Source organism: Mustela lutreola, chromosome 2 (genome assembly GCF_030435805.1).
Source record: "Mustela lutreola isolate mMusLut2 chromosome 2, mMusLut2.pri, whole genome shotgun sequence".
In the NCBI taxonomy this organism is placed as follows: domain Eukaryota; kingdom Metazoa; phylum Chordata; class Mammalia; order Carnivora; family Mustelidae; genus Mustela; species Mustela lutreola.
In genome coordinates, this window is record NC_081291.1 from 172037403 (window position 1) to 172063670 (window position 26268).

The 26268-nt window shown below is 35.3% G+C and overlaps 1 protein-coding gene across 5 annotated transcripts in view; it reads right to left on the minus strand.

Annotated features, from left to right (window-relative positions):
- ALCAM (activated leukocyte cell adhesion molecule) overlaps window positions 1-26268 on the minus strand; it is a 211844-nt gene that overhangs the window by 161703 nt on the left and 23873 nt on the right. For 3 of the 5 annotated variants that reach the window (XM_059164259.1, XM_059164260.1, XM_059164257.1), the window contains exon 2: window positions 2817-2909. The exons of the other annotated variants lie outside the window; for them this stretch is intronic. In XM_059164259.1, the coding sequence (XP_059020242.1) occupies window positions 2817-2909 (93 nt within the window). The remainder of the gene's footprint in view (window positions 1-2816; window positions 2910-26268) is intronic. 5 annotated transcript variants of the gene reach the window in all.

Below are 26268 nucleotides of genomic sequence, written 5' to 3' on the forward strand. Positions count from 1 at the left end.
GCTATAAAATACCTCAAAGGAAAATCAAAAAGTGAGAAGCATTAATTCATTAATCAGTCTCCATAAAGTACACCGATCCAAGTAAAAACAGGAAAGTCAACACATTCTGACTCAACTGCAACACCATTCCACTAAAAATAATGTTGAAATTACTAGTTGTTTTAAAGTACTGTCACCCTGCAAAGGTCAAAATTGCTCAAACTGAGGTCCTAGAAGTGGAATAAAACAATCTATACTCATCAAGCTTTTCACTCAAAAATAAACAAAAATCTCCGAGGAATTTTTTTCAACTAGAGCACTTATTTGGAGCTCCATTTTAAATGCCACAGATTGGGCAAGGTTGTGAAAAACCAGGATTTCTATGGGTGACTAGTCCTAATCCACTTTTCAGAGTGGCACATTTCTAGCAGACACCATCCCATTTTTAGTCCTTCATTAGGCTAAAGGAGGCTGACACTATTTAAAAATAGAAAAATAACTCTTCAAGTTATCAATTTTACTGGCATTTCATGATAAAGGTTTATTATAAATAGGTTATGTGGTCATTAAGATCTGGTATTTTCAATGTTGTGTTCAACACAAAGACTAAGTTTATTTTTTATGGACCTCAAAAGAAACAGCACAGATACTATTTTTTCTATCAATTCCATAATCTGTCTCCTCATTTTTATAGGTTTCTCTCTTACATTTAATTCAATCAGCTAGAATGTTAGTGGTGACTACTAACTGTGTAACCAGAACCATTTTGCTTATTCTCTCCAAAGCTATTTTTCTCTCTCTCTAAAGTAAAGCTAACAAGTCTTACTTCAGAGTGTTACCACTATTAAGGGAGATAACATAAGTAAAACACCTAACATCTAAAAATATGTTTTATGTAGAGTCTGAGGAATATAAACAAATGTCTACTTAGTCATTTGCTCACAGGTTACCAACCTGGGGGGGAGGGGGAACAAAGAGGCTCCAGATTAAAGTTACTACGAATCCATCACTGATTTCCTAGCTTAAAAGACAGCCAAATTGTGCCTAAAACCCCTGACTCCATACTCCCACAGGGATGGTAAATCTCCCTCCTTTTACCCTCCTCTCTCCAGCCCAGACACCTTCCACACCTCCACCAAAATATATTGCTCCCTCATCTATGTTCCCATAGCAATATCCCCATTATAATCCTCTTTCCCAATGCATTGTAGTTAGTTGTGAATACGTGTGTCAGTCACTTCAGCAGTACTATGAGTGCATCAAGGGAAAAACCCCGTACCTGCTTCTGCTAGGCCCTCCCTAAATGACTGGCAAACTCAATGCCCCAGGAGAGGCATTAAGAAATAGGTGCTCTGTGTACTAAGAAAGACTGTTACAACAAAAAATACTATTTAATGAGACACGTAATTTCCAAACTTCAAGTATATAATTCCAAATATTCTCATCCAGCAAATCAAATCATTCAGCTCCCAGGAGTTTCGTTTGTAGCTAATTCATTTTGACTGATGTTTAGACACACTATTTCTTTAAGGCAAACATTCTTAGAGCCAAAGCGGTTCTTTTATAGCGGATACCAGCATGTAGAATTCATCCTTGAATTTCTGCTAAAATGGTCTTCTCAATATTTTTCAATTAGAACTGAGAATTATAATAAATGACATGACACATCTAGGGACTGAACATTTCTGGAGCATTTTATTTTTTTAATTTTTTTTGAAGAAGAGTGTAAGTGTCGCATCAGAAGCCACAAGTATTCTACATACAGCAAGTTGAACAAGAGAAATCTGCCCCTTCTGGAGCAAAAAGAAAGAGCAGACTTCTCATTTTCCACATTTGGGTCCTGAGTTTCTGGTAACTCTTTTCTAGGTTGTATGCTCTTTGTGGAATGACAAAACCTCAGGGACTTCAGAGAGCACAGCCCCAACTCAGCTCTTACTTAGCTAGTTCTTCCTGAAGTACAATTCGTATCTGGTGTTTGAGAGAAGAGGCCACAGAGATGTGTGAGCTGTCCCTTCCTCTCAGAGCTTTAAGCTCTATTATATTGCCTTTCCTCCTTTCAGGGGTAAAGTCACTTTTGAAAAACGAAGAAAAGCAATAAAAACTCTCCTCACAAAAATGCAAGGGATTAGATACCAGAGATTTTTCAAAGAATTAGCAGACACTGCAGCCTACGTATGGAATCGATACAAAGAAGTCCTGTACTTACATTCCATTGGTCATCAGAAACACATATGCATCACATCGTTTAGATGTCCATAAGCACGACTTAAATTGAGTTACATGTAGATGATCTGTCCTAAGCGTTTACTGAGAACCAATATAAAAAATGTTCACTTGAAAAATATATTATATACATGTATACAATGGGTGTGCATATATACATATGCATATATGGCTAAAATCATGCATTCATGATGTTTTCAAAGTATTCCAAATAAAAAAAGGAACTACATCCTCCTTAACATTTGAGCTAAATATGCTCTCTTTACGTGAATCTTTTTTCCATTTATTTTAAAAAATAGAATCTACATAATCGTTTTCTTTCTTTCCACTAGATTCAAGAAGAGTAAGTCGTATGAAGTTCACAGATGCCTTCTACAGGTTGGGCACTGCAGAAAGTATAACATAGATCTAATTTTATTTGATTACTAAAGTAACACAAAAAAGTAGGCTTTTTCAATCCTACTTTACAATGAGAAAACTGAGGTGCAGGGAGGTTAAGCAGTTTGCCCAAAGTTACTTAACTGGCATATGGCAGAATATTTCAACACATTAAGGTTCTTTCAAGGACAGCATGTTACCTAATGACACAATGAGTGAACAAAGACAATTACTACCTCCTGGGTATCCCTGGTGCTGCGGACCGAATTGTACCCCCAAATCCATGTTGGTGTCCTCAATCCCAGTGGGACTGAATTTGGAGATAGGACCTATAAGGAGGTAATTAAGGTTAAATGAATTCATAAAATTGAGGCCCTGATCCCACAGGATTACTGTCCTTATAAAAAGTGATATAATAACCACAGAGCTCTCTCTCTCTGCCTCTTTTTCTCTCTGTCCCTGAATTAGAGGACAGCTAGAAAGCAGCTATATACAAGCCAGGAAGAGACCCCTCACCAGGAACCAAACTGGCTGGCATCTTCATCATGCACTTCCTAGCCTTCGGACTGTGAGAAAATAAATTTCTGTTGCTTATGCCACCAATCTATGGGATTTTTATCATGGCAGACCAAACAGACACACACCTGGCATAATAATACCTACTTTTCTTTCAAATCATTTCTGATCTTTTACCCTATAGGTAAAAGGTAAGTGTTAATGTATATGTATGCAAGCAACTTAAATTCACCTTCATAAGTGGTGAAAAAATAATCACAAGAAATGGAAGAAATGAAAGGAAGAATGAAAAGAAAAAAATGGAAGAGAGGAAGGAGAACATCCAACAGTGGCTCTTTCCAAGAAGCTAGCTAAATCAACTGTCTATGCTAAAACTGGAGCACTTACTTTTTAGGGAATTATAAAAAGTATTTAATATTTGCTCATCTTTCTGACTTTAAAATACAAATTCATATTTGTGATTCTTTAAAAATTCAAGAAAAAAGCTTTTGTATTATGTGTACACATATAAAAAGGCTTTATCTCTTTCTCTGCCCCATCCATCTCCAATGTACATAACCAGATGGTTAGAACAGTGCCAATAGCCATGGTAGGCACACAGTAGGCACACAACAAACATTCAACTGGGGGAATAAAGTTGAATTTACCTTCACTATGTGACCTTCTTCACAATGTGAATCATGTGTTATTATACTTATTTGCATGTCATTATTATTTGCTCACTTCTCCAGGGAAATTTAATTTTTCATAACCACCTGTTTATTTTGACTACAACATACTTTTAAGTCTCAGATCGGTAGCAACTACTTCAACTGTAAAAATAAGACTCTTTTGGGACCACTTATAATTTCTAGCATGCTACATTAAAAAAAAAATTCATTACAGGAAATTTTATGACCATCAACTTTAAGGCCTAACAAAATTCAACACTTTATATTCATTTTCTCTCTTTACCTCTGGACTCTCCCTGTCAAAATGGCCCTTGAAACATCACAGAGTTATTGTGCTCCTTGTTATGTAATCTGTTGCACCACTTTGACCAATTCTCAAGGCAAATGTAATACAGCTCTCTTTTGACTTATTACCTCATTTTCCCATTAGTGCTCCAGAAACTTTAGTGTTCCCTGACCTGTTTTTTTTGTTGTTGTTGTTTTCATTTTTATTAGATATACCTTATATAGCCCAAACTTAACTACTTGTCACAATTTTCTGAAATAAGGATTGAAAAGAAGCAGTGCCAATCTGAATGTGACTCAGAAATCAAGTTCCCTATTGAATTTAAACACTTTCCAGAATTATTGCCTAAATTCAGTTTCTTTGGCCTCATTGTAACCTTCAAGGAAGTAAGTAATAATTCAAATATTAATAATTCAAAAATTTTATTTCACATTTTTGAGAAATGGGGGAAAATTACTATTTTTGTGTATATATAGGTATTATATGGTAATTTTTTATCTTACAGCATACTCTTTTAAAGAATTACAAAAATCACAGGTGTGTAGATGTACTGGAATTTGGGGGAAAGGGGAAATAATCTCAAAAGAAAGAAAGTATCAACTGTTCAAAGAAACACAGAAGTAGAAACTGATAAGAAAAGTTTATTTGTAAGAAAGCAAAAAAAAAAAGGTAGAAATGAAAGAGTAGAAATGTAAGAAATGTATAAGAAATGTAAGGAAAGGGGCGTCTGGGGGGCTCAGTGGGTTAAAGCCTCTGCCTTCGGCTCAGGTCATGATCTCAGGGTCCTGGGATCGAGCCCCACATAGGGCTCTCTGCTCAGTGGGGAGGCTGCCCCCCCCCTCGGCCTGCCTCTCTGCCTACTTGTGATCTCTGTCTGTCAAATAAATAAATAAAATCTTAAAAAAAAAAAAAAAGGAAGAAAGAAATGTAAGGAAATGTTTTGGGATTTGGTATAAAATAACAGAACTTGGGAAAAACTCCATTTCCAAAATTAACATTTTTTTAAAAAATTTTTTTGTAGAGTGAATACTTAGGAAACTGAAGAAATCAAAGATACAAGGGTGCCTGGGGGGGCTCAGTGGGTTAAGCATCTGACTCTTGATTTCAGCTCAGGTCATGTTCTCAGGGTGGAGAGACTGACTCCATGGCAGGCTCCTGCTCAGCTGTTTCTCTCACTCTCTCTCAAATAAATAAATCTAAAAAAAATAAATAAATAAATCTAAAAAAAAAAAAAAGGAGAAAAAAAAGAAGCCAAAGATACAACTGAATACATAAAATATCAAACACTAGTTTTTGTCCTAAATATGGTTTTATAACACTGAACCCCTCATTTGTATTTTGGTCACAGCTTTCTAATGCTAAAACCCTACAAATTCTGAGGCAGATGAGCCTTAATAACATCAAATTAACTTAGTAGCAAAACCAAGCCAAACCAACCAAATGAACAACAACAACAAAACCACACACACACACACACACACACACACACACACACCAGATAGGAAGAAAAAAAAAAATTCCAATCCATGCTTTTAAAAAAGTTTGCTCTATGAAATGAACCTGAACTGTCATTAATTTTTTTAATCTCATGGTAGTGCAAACTGATTGAAGGAAGCACATCTGCTTGACTGAAGATTCAAGAAGAAATGGTGTCACACTCAATCTCTCAGCTGTTTCTTCATGGAGAATTAACTTCAAAGCTTTTTGAGCATTTAATTCTCACTCTAAAGCTAGCCAGTGTACACAGCACCCCAATGTGAGAAATAAAAACTTAATTTTTAAATGGATAGCTGAAGTTTATATTTTAATATTCTTAAAACCAAAAGAGTTACCTCTTCAACCCCTTTATTCTGTTTTACCTTTAAAAAAAAAAAAGAGAGAGGTTTTCAAAACACACCTGATTTGCATTAAAGGTGATACACAATGAATGTAAAGATTTCTATGAGAAAGAAAACAAAGCCACACACCATAGAAGGAAATGAGAATGAAACACAACTCTTCACTCAGGGTGAGTCAGCACCAAAGTACAATATAATCAGACCTCTTAAATTAATCAAGGAAAGAACAATTTTTTTTTTGTACTTTTTAACCACTAGAGCACCTCTTCTCCTTGAGTTATAGCAAAGAAAATAATACTCATTCCTGGAAAATAAAAGGTGGGGTAATAATTCCTCCATTCCTAGAGACACTAAAATGGTTCATCATCACTCACTCAAAGAATACTGACAAAAAGAGGGAGGAAACTGTGTTCTGTATGTCCTAGGAGAATATACAATAACAGGGCATGAATGTTTCACACTTCAAAGTCACTACTACTACTTCAAAAGAGCAACTCTAAGTATAAATGGGAAAAAGAAGAAGTAGCATTTATAGAAAATACACAATGTTAAATGCTTTACATATGTTACCTTATTTAACTTTCATAACCATCATGAGAGTATAATTATCTCCCAATTTCCTGATTTAAAAAAAACAAAACAAAACTTTCAACATCTTGTTCAAGGTAACAGAGTTTGCAAGTCATCAAGCTGGGATTTGAGCTCAGATCTGAATGATTAAAATAAATCTATTATCTTCTCACTATACTTCATTAATTTCATCCAATATTTTTTTAAGTTAAATATCCATTACTCGTCTTGTTATATATTTGGCTAAAGGTGGTGAAATGGAACTGTCACTGTTCTCAAGGAACTTAAGAATCATCTGGAGAACACCAGACCTGGAATAAGTAAATACAACACAGTGAAGATAGTGGAAAAATTCTAGAGTTAATAATAGGTTGGCAGGGGTAGAGCGGAAAAGGGGGAAGATAAGAATTTCTTAGAAAAGTCACTAGACCTTAAGGATACAAGTTAATCAGGTGAAACAGGACCTTTAGAGACAGAGGAGCTAGTGTAAGTCAAGGCCTTGGGTAGGAGAGGGGTAGACAGAGTTTTTGGGAAATACAGCAATTTCAGTAAAGCTGAAACTTGGGTACACAGGAGATGAATGGCCCTAAAGAACACATGGTGCTGGTCTTTCTTATCACTCATATCAAGGATGTTTGATATTCTGTAAGAGGTTCTGAGATGTTACTGAAATATTTTAAGCAAAGTTAATATGATCAGACTTGAATTCTCAAGATCTATCCAACTATAATTTAAGAATAAATTGTAGGTCTACAAGAGAAATGCAGACAATGAGTTAGGAATCTATTTGTAGTAGCTCAAGGAAGAAATAACAGTGGCTTAAATTAAGAGTATGGGTATGTACAAAAATGGAGAAAATGTGTTGAGATGCAACAGATATCTAGGAAATAGAATCACAGAATTTGTGGTTTGACTGTGGGACATGACTGATGGAGATGTGTCAAGGATAATTACAAATACTGGTCTAAAAATTGGTTGGATATGGTACCACTTATCAAGGTTGGGGCCACAGAAAGAGGAGAAAAAGAGGCAATTTCAGAATAATAACACTGTTACTATTATTAATACTAATGATGATGCTTAACCAATTGTAGAATCCTATTGTGGCAGACACTGTGCTAGGTGCTTTATGTGTGTTATGTAATTGTCTTACAACCCACCGCCTTCTGAAGTAGTTATTCCCTCAGTTTTTTAAGTGGAAAAATTAAGAACTGAAAAGTTTAGTTAACTACACAGCTGGACAGGAGGTAAAAGAAGTATCAAAGAGAGATTAAATGCTGTATTTGGAAAAAAGTTCAAGGGATGGCCGAAGTCTCCCTTTAGCGGTCTAAGGTCCTACAGTGACATCTTAATGAATTTATTCTCCAATGGAAATCACTGGTAAGAAGAGTCCACACTATGTCCTTGAAAAAGACAGAGCAAGGTCAAGTTGGGAATGACAGATGGAGCAAAGAATCAGGAGCCAGGTAGAAGTTAATAGAAATGGGCCAAATTTGGAAACAAGCAGGAGAGCTGGGAGACTACCTCAAAGAGCATTACCTAGCAAATCTACCTTGTCTGTTGGCAGGTAGATAGTGGAAGCAAGTGTGCTTGTCTTAAAGAGATACAGTGAAGAATACAAATAGGAAAATATTAAATAAAATAATAAAACAAAACATACCCTGAATTTAGGCCCTGAAATATCTTAATATTATTGACCATATAACCTATAGAATTACAGTAAAAACCATAGGATAAATGTTCTCTGTAATGTCTACTGGTGTTCATTTATGGTGGCATCAAAGAAGAGCTACTGATAAAAATATAATGAAGATACATCTTTGGACATGTATTTGTAGAGATGATTTAGAAAGATAAGGCGGGGCTAAAACAAATATCATGGTAGGAAAAATACAACATGTAATTCTATCAGTAATAACTAAAAGAATATACATTCAAACAAAACTGATTTATATATGGCCACTTTGATTCAATATACTCAGTTATATTGTTTCCAGAAGAGAACCAATAAATGTTTCCATGGCTGGCATTAATGTGGCTCTGAGGCTAATCAGCAGGTTGTTTTCTTAAGGGTTTATCTGCAAACTATTGTCATTGGACATGAATTTTCAGTTCCTATGCAAAAGTGGGTTGGGGGAGGGGGCTTGATCTCTGCTTATCTTTCACTTGACACAATCTCTGCCTTTTCAAAATTTACTTCCAAAGCACAGACTTAGAGACATCTATAAGATTTATTTGTTTCAGGACAACCATATGGTTCTGTAGTTCTTCTTTCCAAAGAACTTTATCTCAACTAATTAATCCTTAAAATCTCTCTGAGACCAAAGTGATGAAGACAAGTAATTTATGTTGACTAAGAAAGAGCAAATTTAGGCACCTTGCCCAGAGTCTCTTAGTACATAAGCATGGAAAAATGGACATCCATCAACTATTCCAACATGCTTTCTAAAGAGAACATGGCAACATTTTCAGGTGCTTAGCTTGACAGTTCACGCAAAATAGTACTTTACAGAGAAGTCAAAACTATCAGAGCTGACATGGATCCTGCTGCTTCTCTATCTCACCAGCTCCACTCACACTGCTTGCAATCAGGGCAAGTTTGCCTCGTGCTCCTACCCTTACCATAGCTTCCTGAATGTTCTCCCTCCTTCCATTCTCTCTCTCTGAAAATATTTCTTAAATACAACCATCAGACTTGCCTTTCTAAAACACAAGTTGGCTCTTCTCATTCACATGGTCAAAAAGTCTTGGATGTGTTCTCAAAATCAGCTCCATGCCACTCCCTCTAGAATTCAAATCCATATTCAATGTAATTACAACTTCAGTTTGGAAACTTATCTCCCATTACACTCTAACTTAGTCCATTTCTTACAAATAAACACAAATACACACACACACACACATACAGACTTTTTTTCCATTTCTGCAAATATACTCTTGAGTTTTCTCAAAGTTGAGTCTTTGTTCAAGTTGTTTTCTAGAACGCCCTTAAACTTTACAGCAGTCTTCCCATCCTTCCCAGATCAACCCAATTCATTCTAGTTAGAACAAATCTGTATGTTTCCTCCAAACTCATGGACTTTGTGCACCTCCTCAAACATTTTTACTGCTTATATTACTGTGTTTTTGTCCATCACTGGATTTTAAGTCACTAAATAGCAGAACTGTATCTAATTTACATTTATCCCCCTCATCAACATTGGACATTATGTTTTGCATATAGTAGACATTACATTTGCTAAACTGAACTGAAAAAATGTTTGATAAATAACATCATAGCCCAAGTCCATTTTAGGCCTAAGTAAATTTAATGATGTACTATACCACCATTTTCCTCCACTTAATGAGTGTGAAATTTCAGCCAAATATATTGCACATTCTATTTTCTAATTACCTTTCTTTGGTGTTACTTCAATAAAGAGACTACAATTAAAAAGAAGCCTACAATGATCAAACACATGGTGCAAAAAGGAGGAGCTACAGACACACATCTATTCAGTATTAACCATGTAGATACTTGACATTGTTACGTGTATAATTTCAAACAATATATTAGTTAAATATCAATTCTCTCATTTTACAAATGACAACTGAAGGTCAGAGATGGGATAGGTGACCTCTCCTGTGCCCAGCTATTAAGTACCACAGCAGGAACTAGAAGTCAGATATGTCTGCCTATAGAGTCTAGACATGTTTTAGGTTACAGCACAAATTCCCAGTTCTGCAAGATTGAAATAATGTAAGAATGTGTACAGAGGAAATGAAGAAACTATTTCGTATCCTGATTTATATAGCAAATTTGTACATAAATTTAAGACTAGAATTACTATACAAATATACCATTTCTATAACGGTTAAACTTTTTTTTTAAAGATTTTATTCATTTATTTGACAGACAGAGGTCACAAGTAGTCAGAGGGGCAGGCGGGGGGGGGGGGGGAAGCAGGCTCCCTGCTGAGCAGAGAGCCCAATGCGGGGGCTGGATCTCAGGACCCTGGGATCATGACGTGAGCCGAAGGCAGAGGCTTTAACCCACTGAGCCACCCAGGTGCCCCATAACTGTTTAACTTTTATACTTAATCTAAAATTTATGGTGTTATCAGATGTATTTTAAGTTATATAATTACAAAATATAACCTTCACTGGCATATTAGACATCAGTCACTGCACCAAGCATTTAAGTCACTAATTAATTTAAGAATAAGGTAAGTGCTATTATTATATACATTTTATAGATGAACTAATGGAAACTCAAAGATGTTATTAAACCTATCCAAGGTCATAATGCTAGCTAGTGGTAGAATACTGATTTAGAATCCAGCATGCTAGAATGGCAAGATACATTTCCTAACAATATTTACATATTCATATAATCTAGGCAAATCTTAAGCATCTGAAGATGTTAAATTTAGATAAAACCTTTTATTACTGCTTTTCATATAATGAGGAGTATATATGCATGATTATGATCATTTGCTTTAAAATGTTTCGTTGGAGACATTCTAATTAATATATGCATTAACATACCCATCAGCTCTTATTGAGTACCTAATATAAAACATTAAACATATTGGATGAACATTAATATATAGTTCATATTTTTATTCACATTTTTCTCCTAACGTTTTCCAAAATTAGGGGGATAGGGAAATTTTTTTCTTAAGCTAAACAAAATCATTTGTTTTCTGCTCATGTTGATTTCTGGTACAATATTTAAGTCATTTTTCATCAGAAGAACATAGCACTTAAGATTGTAAGTCATCTCATGTACAAAGGAAGTAATATGACACTTTAAAAATATAATTTTAAATTGAAGTTCACTATTTCCCACACATAAAAGTATAAGATTAATAGCTTGTATGAAAACAGGTGCTTATTGATCATTAATTTCATGGTTTTAAGTTCAAAATCACTCTACTTTGTTTTACCTCAAATAGTATTACTATGGAAAAGAATTGTTGGTTTTAACTTTGACGACTACATTTCATATTAACTATAATTATACAATTCAAGCATATCTCCCATAGGAATTCACAATGAGAATAAAACACATTTATTTCTAATGGTTTGTGACCTTCACATTATTTTCTTTTACCACAGTCTTTAATGTTGTTAAAGTAGAATGCTGAAAGAAACTGAAGTTCTAATTATTTGGACACATGGATCTCTTTCTTTCATTATGCGTACTATTCCAAGACATTAAAAATTTATGAATTACTTTATAAAATCATAAGTCTGAAAGGACTCTTGAGGTTCATCCCTTCTTTCTCCAAATTTTATTCATATTATCCTATACTGATGGCATTAGTCCTGACATTAAATATCTCCGGGGAACAGATTCCATTTCCTCTTTCAGCAATCTGTTTCAGCTCACGAAACACCCTTACCACTATGAAATTTTTCCCTTTGATCCTGTTTACAATATAAGTTTTCATGTGTGATTAAGTCATTTCTTACACTTTTTGTTTTCAAGGTAAAATACGTTTTACTCCTACCTTTTAGGTAATACTTCTCTCCTAGGTTATGACACCCCCAAACACAGAGGACAATAGAGCTTTCTACAACGTTCTGCTCTTTAACATCAGAAGCCATCTATGCCACATACTCTGACTCACCTGAGAACTTCCGCTGCCTGAAAGGCAGCATCGCTAAGAAGTCCTTTGGAGATGCTGACCAACCAGCATCTCTAAACTTGGAACACTGCATACCAATTTTCCCTTTGGCCCTTTGCTGTGTTTGATGAATAATGTTCCCATGCATAATATCCCACAAAATGGGAATAGCCCATGTTATATGGACTATTGTGAGAACTAAATGAGTTAGAATGTGTACGGAGCTTAGAACCATGCCTGGCATACAGCAGTCAATAAATAGTTAATAAATCTTAGCTATTTCTCCTGTTGCCACTGATATATTCTTACTGCTCCAGTTACTGTTGCTGCTGCTACTACTACCTTTACTATTACTGCGACTATTAGTACCACTACTATTACTATTACTTCTATTACGTCTCTGATTCCTCTCCTACTGTTACTACACCCTGATGAGCTTTCTTCTACCAAGTGGGGCATTCAGAGTGAACTGGAATGCCTTGGAGGGTTGGGGATCACCTCTTCCCAATTCCCATCTCCCTTTGATTGCCCAGTTGAGCAGGGTTCTCCCAGATCATAAGACCTCTAACATAATGATTACCCACAATTGACAAAGGCAGTCCAACAAATTTATACAAATCAGGGCCTCTAAGGGCTTCTGGCCCATCATCCTTCCTGAGATCTTTGTGACAGTCTGTCATTTTGTAAGAGCTGCATTAACATTCTTCCATTAACATGAATAATTGAAAGTTTGCCTAATAGAAATATCCTTCAATATTATATGATGTTTACCAACTCCATTAATGGTTTAGAAGTATTGTATGCAAGTACATGGAAAATTATAAAGAGAAACCAAATATTAAATTACACTAAAAGGCCTATAATGGGAAATATTGTTTTTCTCTGTAAGTTGATGTCAAAGGAAAAATTCGAAAATAATTTATTTTTTCGTAACAATTTGTATTTTCAAAGTGTCCCACAATCATTTTAATATTTATTCCTCAAACAAATCCCCACGGGGGAGTATGGCATCATCAAACATTTTTTCACAGATGAAAAGTCTAAAGTGTGGATATGAAGCAATTTAAGGATGGGTCAAAATGTGATTAGATTTCACACTCTCTGAGTCGCTAGCATGCTGTTAAGTGAATTGAAGCCTGCCTGCCTCAGGAAGGTAAACAGAATAAATGAGTTAGCATTCAGATTTACAAATAAACCAAGAGTGGACCATAAACCAAGTTAGTAAAGCCTATTTCCATGGAGGCACAAACAATACTGGGGTACACACGCACATACACACCATACAAACACACACATACATGCACAAAGGAAAAATAAACACTAATTCTTCTGCCCTGATTTGGCTCTGAAGTGAGTCTCTGGTGGATTTTATGGTGTTCATCACAGCAGACACTACCTCCTTTCCTCCAGCTTAAGACAACTTGCTTTTGTAATTTCTTTCCTTTTTTTTTTTTTAAGATTTTATTTATTTATTTGTGAGAGAGAAAGAGTGAGTGCACAAGCAGGCAGAGGCAGAGAGAGAGAAGCCGGCTCCCTGCTAAGGAAAGAGCCCGGCGCGAGGCTCGATCCCAGGACCCCGGGATCATGACCCAAGCCGAAGGCAGCAGCTTAACCCACTGAGCCACCCAGGCATCCCGCCTTTGCAATTCCTAACGCAGCCTGCTCAGCGTGCCTTTTCCATTGTGCTAATTCTGAGTGACCCAGCCTGGCAACCTTGGAGACTGAAACTGCAAATGGTACTGCTGTTCAGGGGGCCCTGTTACAACATCAAAGGTGACTCTGAGGATCAAACAAAGCCAGTAGTTTAAAGTTACTAGTGCCAAATTCAAATTCATATAGGTATTATTATCTTAAATATATGGATCAGTCTGGTCTAAATCCATTGTTATCATATGGCGCCTGTTGGCCAAGTATGACTCAATCACCCACTTACTGGATACATAGGAAGTACCTGGTATGACACATTTCTTGACAGAAATTTCCACTGAGTATAAATGAAATCACTAGATTATCTAGGAGTAAGTTATTTTACTTTTTTTCTATATAAGAGGGGAAGTTTGGCAAAGTTTCAGAAGTATTATTTTTATCATCTTGGTGTTTGTCATTATTCACTATCCCAGAATTATATAGTTGTTGCTGTTTCTCTTTTCTATTTTTTCTCTCTCAAGAAGTTGTTTCTGGGGCCCGTGGAGCGGTTCAGTTGGTTAAGTGTCCGCCAAAGCTCAGGGCGTGATGTAGGGTCCTGGGATCAAGCTCTGCATGGGGCTCCCTGCTCAGCGAGGAGACCCGCTCTACCTCTTCCTCTGCTCCTCCCCCTGCTTGTGCTCTCTCTCACTCATGTTCTCTCTCTCAAATAAATAAATAAAATCTTTAAAAAAAAAAAAAAAAGAAGAAGAAGAAGAAGTAATTTTCAATCATGGCTACCCATTAGAATCTATTCCAAACTTTTTTTAAAAAAATACTGATGCTGGAGGTCTCAGGCTTCTTATTTGTCTTCAGTGAGACTCAGGTATTAGTATTTTTTTCAAACTCTCAAAGTGCAGTCTTGAAAACCACTGATCTAAAGGCATTTACTTTGCTTCAGAACATCTAAGTCACCTGGTCCTATCTATTAATGAGAAAGGCAGTGGTTATTAAAAGGGTTATAAGAAGGGAGTGGCAACTTTACATAATTTCTTCTACCTAGGATGCAGAATACACTCTTTAAGAGTTGGGATGATTTTTTTATAAATTTTTTTAGACACATTATAAGATTGTTGAAAGCAGAAACTATGACTGTCTTGGTTATCATTATATTTCCAGGTATAGCTCCTTATGAATAACATAATAAACCCTTGACAAAAACTTACTGAAAAATGAATGAACAAACAACCGTATTGGTAGCCACCATGAATGTACTAGAAGCAACACTTATTTCTAATGACAAAGGTATTTGAATAGTATCTTCCCCTGAAAATTCTGTCCTGTTCCTCTGCTTTGCTGCTCCTGTAGTCCCTGAAGGAGCTTCCCAGGTAGCCGTATGCAGAAGTCAGCAAGGTTGATAAGTCTCAATGGCACTCCATCAAATACTAGATACAAATTACAGAGAGATGACTCATATCTCAATTTGCCATTTAATGTCTATTTCCAGTCACCTCTATTCAACACAAAAGGGAATCACCACGGAGTAGGATGTGGGACTTCCTTGTGAAGCCAGCAAACATCCATGCTTACAGCAATTCTTCATTACACTCTGATTAAGGTTCTACTTCCACGGGAAACATCTTACACGGGCTGTAAAATTCTGACAGTTCAGAGACTGCTCCTTTTTCCTTCATGGTAGTTTGCTCTCTTTTCTTTAATAATAAGAGCCTTTAATAAGAGCTCTCATTAATGAGTGCCCAATGCATGTATAAAATGCTTTAACACACATTTAAAAAAATTAATGATCCAAATAACATCATAAAAAGGTATTACCTTCCTCATTTTAGAGATGGGAATAAAGGAATCTAAGGCTGAAGTAACTTTCTCAAAAGCCCATGGCTAGCCGATGAATGGGCAGGAATTTAATCCCAGAGCTTAGTCTCTGAGCAAGTTTCTGTTGTCTTCTTGCTCACCCAACAAATCCCACCACTACCTCCACTACCTACCACCATCCTGTCTTCAGAAAATCTTTCATTTGATTATTTCTTCAACTCTGTCTAGGAAAACTTCTTCCTCTATATCAAATGTCTGAGGGCATTTTACTATTCATCTCTGACACTGTGACTGAAAACATTAAACATTCTTATTATCATTGTATTACTCTTCTGAATCTATCAAATTACAGAAAATATAAATGCAAAGGATACACCACGCTGGGGATAGCCACTATGAAAAACAGTATGGACAATGCTCAAAAAATTAAAAATAGAACCACTATATGATCCAGCAATCTCACTTCTGGGTATATATCCAAGAAAATGAAAACAGGATTTCAAAAAGATATTGGCACTCCTCTCTTTACTGTAGCATTATTCACAATAGCCAAGATATGAAAAGTAAGTAAAACAACTTCTCTTAGATAATCTAGTGATTTCATTTATTCTCGGCGGAAAATTCTGTCTTAAAATACGCCAATTCTAGAGAGACGTTTTGTCATATAAGTGTATGTCAATGAATGAATAGATAAAGAAGATATAATGTGTGTGTATATATACACAATGGAATATTACCCGACCAACGAAATCCTTCCATCTGTGACCACATGGATGGGCCTGGAGGGTGTTATGCTAACTCAAATAAGTTAGACTGAGAAAGACAAATACTGAATACTATCACTTATATGTGGAATTTTAAAAAGACAAACTCAGAGGAACAGGGAGTAGAGTGATAGTTGCCCAAAGCTGAGGGTAGAGGAAAAGAGGAGATGTTGATCAAAGGGCATAAACTTCCAGTTTTATTTATTTTTTTAAAAATTTTATTTATTTATTTGACAGAGAGAGACATAGCGAGAGAGGGAACACAAGCAGGAGGAGTAGGACAGGGAGAAAGCAGGCCTCCCGCCGAGCAGGGAGCCTGAGATGGGGCTGGATCCCAGGATCCTGGGATCAGGACCTGAGCCAAAGGCAGAGGCTTAAAGACTGAGCCACCCAGGCACCCCCAAACTTCCAGTTTTAAAATGAACAAGTTTGGGATCTGATGTACAGCACAGTGATTCTAGCTAATAATACTGCATTACATACTTGAATATTGTCAAGACTAGACTTCAAATATTGTTATAATAAAAAATGAATGATAACTATGTGACAGGATAGAGATGGTATAGTTAATGTTACGGTGGTAATCATTTTGCAATTTATAAGGTTACATATCAGTTATATCTAAATCAAGCTAAGAAAAAAAAGAGATATGCTTGAATAGTCTATTACCAAAATGTTCTCCTTCACCACTATTTAATGAGTAACATTAAATTTTTTTATCTTAAATTTTTAAAAAATTGTAGTGCCACAATGACTATCCTTTGTTTCTGTTTATTATTTACAAATTAAACATTTAGAGCAGACATCTAAAATAAGTTTCCAAAACCTAATAATAAAATATCTATTTTACCAACAGCAAATTAGAAGATTTCAGGTATCTATAGACATTCTGTAAGGAAAACACTTCATCTTTTCACTAATGATCCAAAAGAGAGATATTTACTTTTTCATTCTTCCTTTATACTTTTCTATATACCTAAGTTAACTTTATCAGTCTTCACAAAACAATGCAGTTAACTCCTTTTAACTATTATGCTTTTAAGTTGAATGAACTGAAAACAGGAGTAAAGACAACATGACAGATTTGATATAAGAATAAGAATAGAGACACTGGTAAGTCAGTAAGAAAAGCAGATGAAGGTAGTAGGAGATGAGGTAAAGGGATTTAGGACAATGTTTGCTAATGTTTGCTACCTTTAAAAAACAGTGTTTACACAAAGGGATACAGCCTGTCTGCTAAACAAGTTAATTTTCAGCAGTGAGTAAGAATACTCTGTATTCTTAGGCCAATGGCAACTCTGCTGAAAGAAAGCCAAAGTTTTCCAAACAGACTGACCCTTGTTGTCTTTGTGTGAACTGACCAGCTCTTTCAGATTTTCTAAGGAAGGCAAATTTTCATGGTTTGGGTGGTCACAAAAGTCTAACCTGCAAGACTGGACCAAAAGCACAGAACTATCATAATACAGAGATAGTTATAAGATAAAGAAATTAATATTAATGACAATAACCAAATACAGTCTTTTGTTTATTTCATTCCACTGTCTTTCTTTATACTGAAATCTGATAAGGACATTAAAAGAGTTGCAGACATAAATCTACTTAGGTCTAATACGTGTATATATACACAATAATATATACTTACTACAACTAAGTATTTCTAGCTACTCTAAATTATTTTAACTAGTAATTTGGCATATGGATAATAACTAAATTAATATTCAGACATAGTATTATTTTTATTTATTTTTTCAGATTCATAGTTTAAAAGTGAAGATGAATATTGTAAATATAGTAACAATGACTATCCTAAGTCTCTGAATGATAACAGACATCCAATTTCCTTTGAAGTTAAAATGCACAGAACAAAAATAGTCAAGTCAGCAAATATATACTGAAATGTATTAGGTACTATGACAGATACAGAAATAAGGCGACCAGTGTCCAAACTTTTTATCTGAACAATTTCTGTTGAATCTAAGATGCATTTATTTTTGTAATGGAAAAGACCATCAAACTCAAGTAGCACTTTTTTTAAATGATAAAAGTCTACGGCTATCTGTGTTTTAAGGGCATTTCAATATGCCTTGTAAGAAATTCACATTGGAAGCTGTGTATCTATGTACTTTGGGTGAACTGCCCAAAGTTACTTAAAATTCACAAGGGAAAGGGTTGAGAATCAGAACAAAATAAAAGGAGGGTAAAGGTAGTTAAAAAAAAGGGGGGGGGGGTATGAAGACTAGAAGGCCTTTCCGCTGCTCTTGGCAGGAGAAACAAAGTGGAAGGCAATCTCCAGTATTAAGAAAAATGCAGACATGAAATAACAGTAATTAAAAATTGGTAAATATTACCAGCTTCTTTATAAATACCTCCTCAAAACATGCTATGTTTAATGGTTTAGGGTACAGAAGATATGACCAAATAAAGAACCATAAAAGAGGCTTTCATACTAGGAAAATAATTTATACAACAAACACAAGTGTAGTCATTCCAGCTGGCATGCTGCTATCCATCTTAATTATTGCAATAAATGAACCGCTGGCCATCACTTTTAAAAGACTATGGAAAACTGGACGGTTACCAAAAGATCAGAAAGAAAAGCTTTATGTTGAAATAAAGTGATGATTAAATTAGAAATCAGGCCATATGCTGATTATACATTTTTATACATTGGGATAAACAAGGTAGCTTTGTCTTTGAAAGTTACATCTATCTGACCTTGTAAATTTCTTGATAATCTGATAAGCACCTATATAATTTCTGCACTATCCCCACAGCAAATTGGATTTATAGAAAACATTTTTATTGCTGGAAGTTTAAGTACAAAGGGGGTCCTGCAGTGGGCATGGGTGGACAGAGGGTAGGCCTGCAGTGGGCATGGGTGGACAGAGGGTAGGCCTGCAGTGGGCATGGGTGGGCAGAGGGTAGGCTGGTGGACAGACAGCATTGCCTTGCTCTAGCACAGCTGTTCTCAAAGTGTGGCTCCAATACCAGTAGCATCAGAAACATATGGGAACTTGTTAGAAATGCAAATTTGGGAGCCAAAAATACTGAATTGGAAACTCTAAGGGTTGGGCCCAACAATCTACATTTTAGCAAGATCTCCAGGTGATTCTAATGTTGTGTCCAAGTTCCAGAACGACCATTCCATTGACATGAATGTTCATGGTACTATACTGTGTTCACTGCTGTAACCCCAGCACCCAGCCTAGTCCAACAGCTAACCCAAAATAATAAATACTTGTTGAATGAATTAATTAAAAAGAAAATTTTTTCTTTCTTTTTTCTTAAAGATTTTATTTTTTTATTTGACAGACAGAGATCACAAATAGGCAGAGAGGCAGGCCGAGAGGGAGGAGGAAGCAAGTTCCCTGCAGAGCAGAGAGGCTGGTGCGGGGCTTGATCCCAAGACCCTGGAACCATGACCTGAGCTGAAGGCAGAGGCAGAGGCTGAAGTCACCCAGGCGCCCCAAAAGAAAATTTTTTCTTAAAAAAATGTTGCTATTTTTAGTGCTGGCAAATAATTTTATTTATAGAAAAAAAGTTAAACTTTTTTAAAGGCTTCATTAAAATAGGTGAATTCTTATTCAAATTTAGAGTCAGTTGATTTGAAAAACAAAATATTCTTTAAAAAGGTATTGTGAAGGGGCGCCTGGGTGGCTCAGTGGGTTAAGCCTCTGCCTTCAGCCAAGGTCATGATCCCAGGGTCCTGGGATCGAGCCCCACGTCGGGCTCTCTGTTCGGCGGGGAGCCTGCTTCCCCTCCTCTCTCTCTGCCTGCCTCTCTGCCTACTTGTGATCTCTGTCTGTCAAATAAATAAATAAAATCTTTAAAAAAAAAAAAAAAAGGTATTGTGAAAATCATTACATAGTAGTTTTAAATTTATGTATGGGTAGATTCATATATACATGTGTATAAAAGATATGCTTTATTTTTCAAAACCATTGTTTATAGAAAATGAAAAATAAAAACTTGAAAAAAAAATAATAGGATTTGTATCTGTAAACTGTAAACTTATATTGCCAGTTAACTAAGGGAATAATGCCAAAAGGAAAATTTATGAATCTCAAGGGAAGAGTAATGGCCATCATCATTCCTCAAAGTACAATTTTCAAAGACATGCTTTTATTATACTTTTTGTTTGAATTATAAACGTTAGTAGAAAAATGAGAATTAGGCAAAGTAATACATTTGCACTCTAACGTACCGTTTGATAAAGCCTCACCAGAAAATGTTACTTAAAAAAATTAATTTAATTCATCTGCAGTAGGAAACCTGTCACCATGAGCTAAAAATTGTCTGCTGAAGGCCAACAAATAGAAAGTTAACAAACACTTTAACGCACCCAATGATATGTATATCCTTTTTATAAATAGTATTTCAAATGCTAACATGTAACAAGAGAATTGCTAAGAAAGGAATCCAGAAGCCCTGATCTTTGGAAAGAAACGGTAACCCATAAGGAGACCATCTATTTTCCTGGATGTCATGTATAGGGTAAACCATGCCAACAATCGCTGACACCATGAGCATCAAGAACAGAGGAAAAGAACCAAGGAAAGAGAGGACCAGGCAGTGGGAAAATATGATTCCATGATATTTCATGTTTTAGGTAACCAATGTCCAAAACTTTATTAAGTCCACAACAATTCTACTTAATGACTCAACTGTTACTAATGCCTTTATCCATTGTTTGATTTCATCTTTGAAGAAGCAGCCCAACAAACTCCTAAGCAGTCTTCCATTTCTTGGTTCCTCCATTTCCTCCAACTTTAACACTTTGCTCAATCAAACCCGATTTGTTTCCAAGTTTAGTTCTGCCCCTTTGGCTTGCTCCTTTTTTCTGTTGGGCCCCACGCATATTTAGATCTCTTCTTCCAAAAATCCTCAAGAGGATCAAACCTCTTATCTTCTTAACCTCCTATTTCTCTCCCTATGATCATCCCCTACTCCCATTCTTTGTCTGCACCATACTTTAATGACCTGTGCAGCAGCTAAGTCCTCCTACACTTTCTGAATACAAATACTATATCCTATTCATCTTTATCCAGCATAATAGCTATATGCAATGGCTTGCTTATAGTAGACATCCAATAAATCCTAAGGTAACTGAGTTAAATTAAAAAGTGCTATAGTAAGCACATGATATCTTGCCTGCCTAGTCCCTTCTGTTACCACAACTAAAGTTTTCTAGAAACTGCACAGGAATCTGCCAACTTCCCCTTCTACAATTAGAGTTGATTGGTCCTAAGTCAGTCCCTGACCCAAACTGAGCCAATCAGAATTTTTTCTATGCAAATCTGAAATCAAAACAAGGCAAACGATGATCATTTATGAGTGGAAGAAAACTAAATTCAAAAGCTATAGGCCACCATATGACATTATAATCAAAATAAAACAGTCTACAGAAAGACAGAAGGCATGTAAAAAGAAAGAACTGAGAAATAAAAGATAGAAAGAACTGCAGCATTCATGCCTTTGATTCTAATTAGTTCCCAAATCCTGAATTCTAGCTATATTACCTCACAAGGTTATAGCGACTACATTATTATAAAATACATTATAAAAATATATTACTATATAAAATATATCACTATATAAATAGATTATTAAATAAGATATATTATATAAAATATATATTATAAATTCCTCCTTTTTGCTTAGGCTAGATCCTGTAGACTTGATCCTGAATGTCACTGGAATAAAATATCCTAAGTAATACAGGTACCAAAATCATGGGTCATATCTAGTTTTTGCTTATAACTTAGTAAGAAAAAAGCATATTTCCAAGGGAAATAATCTAAATAGAAAGCTAATGGGGAAAAGTCACTTGAAATCATATAAAATAAAATGCATTAGCATACACAACAATTCAATAAGAATGTATATCTACATGTAAGAAGTGGGAGCCTAACTGTTGCTTTAGGAGCCTAACTTTTGCTTTGGATTTCTCTATTTCTTTATTCTCCAAGGACAAATATTTCTAGGTATTTATTATACTGACAATGTATGGACAATGTATGGAACATCATTCTTAAAAAGGTCCACTGAATACTGTTCCACCTAAAATGTAAAATCGTACTTCCTTGTGAATACCAACCATATTTTTTAGTGAAAAATATGAAGGGGCCAGAGTAATCATTACAATTTTTTAAGAGCACAAATCCTTTGTCAACTGGCTGGCAGGAAGGTCATTTGATAAAAGTATAAGCTTTGGGTTTAATATTTGTGGCATGTGATACATACTTTATTTAATATGCTTCCAATTATAATATTATCAAAAACTCTATATAAACCATGATCATTATTACCTACTCTGCATTTGTTTCACCAATTATAAATGTATTTTCCACATTAATGGAAAGGATAACTACATAGGCCAAAACTTGACCAGCCCTATGATAAATTCAAAAAAAGCAAAGGCAATCTCTGCAAGCTGAATTATTAAATTATTTTCCAAACTGTAGTCATTGGCTTGCCACACTTTATATATGGCTGCAGTTAATCTTAAAATGAAAAAAATAAATCATTTCCCAGACTAAATAAAGACTCACGGCAATAAATGCATGAGTTCCAGGAGGCCACAGAGCTGCATAGTTTTACGTATACTCAACGTAACTAAGAAATAAGAAAAATAATTTTCAGGAGTACCTTGTGGAATACATTTTTTAATGTCTTGCATTTTCTTAAGAACAGTGACAACTTTTCTTTTTCAAGCTTATATTTAAATTCCAATTAGTTAACATACAGTGTAACATTCGTTTCAGGAGTACAAAGTAGTGATTCGGCCTTTCCATACCTCACCCAGTGCTCATCATCACAAGTGCGCTCCTTCATCCCCACCCCCTCTCTAACCCATCCCCCACCCACCTCCCTTCTGGTAACCATCCGTTTGCTCTCTAGAGTTAAGAACAAAGGGGAAAAACCTGACAATTTTCTAAAAATCCTCTGGGACAAAAGTTGGTTTTCAGAAGTCTGCCTAGGTTGAAGGAGTCAAAGAAAATCTCTGAGGCCTTAGTAAAATGCAAATGGCAGCAAAGAAGCAGAAAATGTTCTTGAAGATGGAATCAGGGACTTAGAAAAGCCTAAGCCATCTGTGAGCAAGAGCAGTGGCTTTCTGACCATGACTGTGTGTGTCTGCAACAAGAAACCAAAAATGTTTCAAAGTGTCAGTGTTTCCCTTTCTCACACATCCAGTTAGGTACTGACATCTCCGATAAGCACAGACATAGGTAAATGAGTCAAGTGCTATGGGCACACATGTGAGAAGTAAAAGAACTAAACCCAATCAACCTATGGTCCCAAACCATTCTGTACATCTTAGTGGGTTCGATTATCTAAGGATTACTTTTAATTCTTTTCAGTTTTAAGTGTTTTACATGCTCTTACTACACTTAATGAAATGTTATGATACCCTAGATACTGATGGAGCATTCCTGGGGAAATGGACTGGAACTATACTGTGAAAACACACAAAGCCGTTTTGTTTGCTCCTCAAGCTGCAGGATTACTACTGCAGTCGGAGGGGATTCATAGTGCCCTTCATAAACTATTCATCCCAGTTCATAAATTTAAAGTACTTTTACTTAAATAGGTCTGGCTTCAAAGCTTGACAGTGAGGTCAATTTAAATACTCTGGAATTGTTGATTACTTCCAAGCAGGTGTTCCTTATATTTTTTAAATTTAAAACAAACAACAAAACAACAAAACTTTCACTCCTTGTATTAATTATAGTATTTTATTCTTTCAGTCATTTCTTTTAAAACATGTTTACATATCTTTCAAAGTCTAATCTCCTTTAAATTAGCCCTCTACTAGATGTAAACTAAATCTCAGATAGAAAGGAGGACCTAGAAATCAGAACAATTTAGATGCCTATTGCCAGAATACAATCTAAAAGTAAGACACCATCACTTGGACTGTCAGAATCTAAAAGAATCATTTTATGAGTGATCTAAAAAATGCCAGAGGTAACAGTTACAGGTAGACTGTGGCTAAGGGGTGTCTTTTTAACATGTTTTTTTTATCAATCTATACTTAAAAAGAATCAGCCTTGATGTTGCAAAGATTTCTAGAGTTAAGTCTATCTCACAGAACTTAACCCTGATAAATTCCTCCATGGCAACTCTAATGAAAAGATAAGATCTAATATTATTCTACTTCTCTGAGCAAGCCTTAAATTAGAGTAACAAAAATATTTTACTTGTAGATATCTGTGCTTTGAAACATTCTGTGCTTGAGAAAAATAGTTTGGCAGCAAGTTTTCTATATTCTGTGTATTAGGTTATATCCTTGAAAATCTCTTCAGGCCTAGCATCTACTTATGGGGTGTGAAGTATTCAATTCACCAGGCAAAAAATAATAATATAATTATTGTCTTTTAATAATACAATTAATATTGGCTATATCCTCAAATTTAAAATTACCCATATTTAGGTAAGCATAAAATTAAAAATTTGGATGAATAAATTCCAAATCATGAAGAAATCTTACATGCATTTTCACAGAAATGAACAGTAGGTTTCTTTTGTTTTGTTCCTCTCTATTGTATTTTTATTTATAATGCAGAAATACAGTTCTAGAAGATTCCAGATTTTAAATAATCCCAAATCTAGAAAATATGTTTCATTTATGTAATATATTAATATAATGTATTTTATTTGTAGACATGATTACAGTAATGTTTCCTACACACTGGTTCCCAAAGTGTCTCTAATTAGACATCAGATTAAACAATGTTAAACAAATCTCTTTACATCAGGAATAAGCAAAGTTTATTTGTATTGTGAATTCCAAGAGTATGTGTAAATATACACCATTTCACAAATGAATTTGATCATGGCTTCATTATTGGGATCCCAAGAATCTGAGAAACAATTCTCTGGGACTACTATGCCACCAGCTGCTAAAATAATCCACTCCATTAAACAGAGTTCAATAACCTTTGTATTAAAAAATTATTACTAATACAAAACTTAAATTCCTTTCATTGTGTAAGTTTTCTTCCCATACTTACTTGCTTGCATCACAGGTGTAAATCTGTTAACGATATGTTTGAGCTATCTTTACAAGTCATCAAATAGGCTTACAATTTTACATTTGCAAATCACTTCAAAACACCAATCAGTAAGCAAACTCTGCAATCTCATCTTAAATGTGATTTAAACTTAAATGTGGACTGATATTTCTTTAAATGCTAATAAACATGAAGGATCATTTTAATTTCAGTATGCTCGTAGGCTTCCTATAATAAATCAGAAAACTTTCATGTGCCAAAGGAAGGGAAAGAGAAGAAACATTATAAAAATGAGTATAATTGGTTCTAAAATTTCATAATCATGGATAGCACTATATGTAAATAAACGTCCTTATTTCTTGATTCAAATAAGTAAGTCACTACTCGGGAAGTGTATCTCTTCAACAGTTCTGGCAATAGCATCACTGTTACAATTAGTTTCCCCCTAGTAGTTCATTTAAAAATAATCTGCACATTATAAATTAGTCACATCACAGGAAGAATGATCTAGTTTAAAAAGAGTATGTAGTTTTTAAAAAAAGGTTTCGCTTCTATTTCCTATCCCCACTCTCTCCTTTCACAGCCATTCAAAGCTTCTTGTGTATTTTTCAGGATAAAGTATCAATGCATACACAAGCATGTTAAATGATTATGTCTGTTTAAATACATTTTCATGCAAATGAGCATACCATATATATTGTCCTGCAACCCCTTTCTTCTTGCTGTTCAACCTTATAAATAAATAAAATCTTTAAGTACACGTTTATTTGAGTGAGAGAGAGAGAATCTCAAGCAGACTGTACTGAGCGTGGAGCCCAACATGGGGCTCCACCCCACGACCTGAGCTGAAATAAAAAATGGAAGCTCAATTGACAGAGCTACCCAGGTGCCCCATCCACCTTATACTTTTAATAAAGAAGAACAGAAAACTGTAGTGGGATAATTTTCCACTTTACATCGT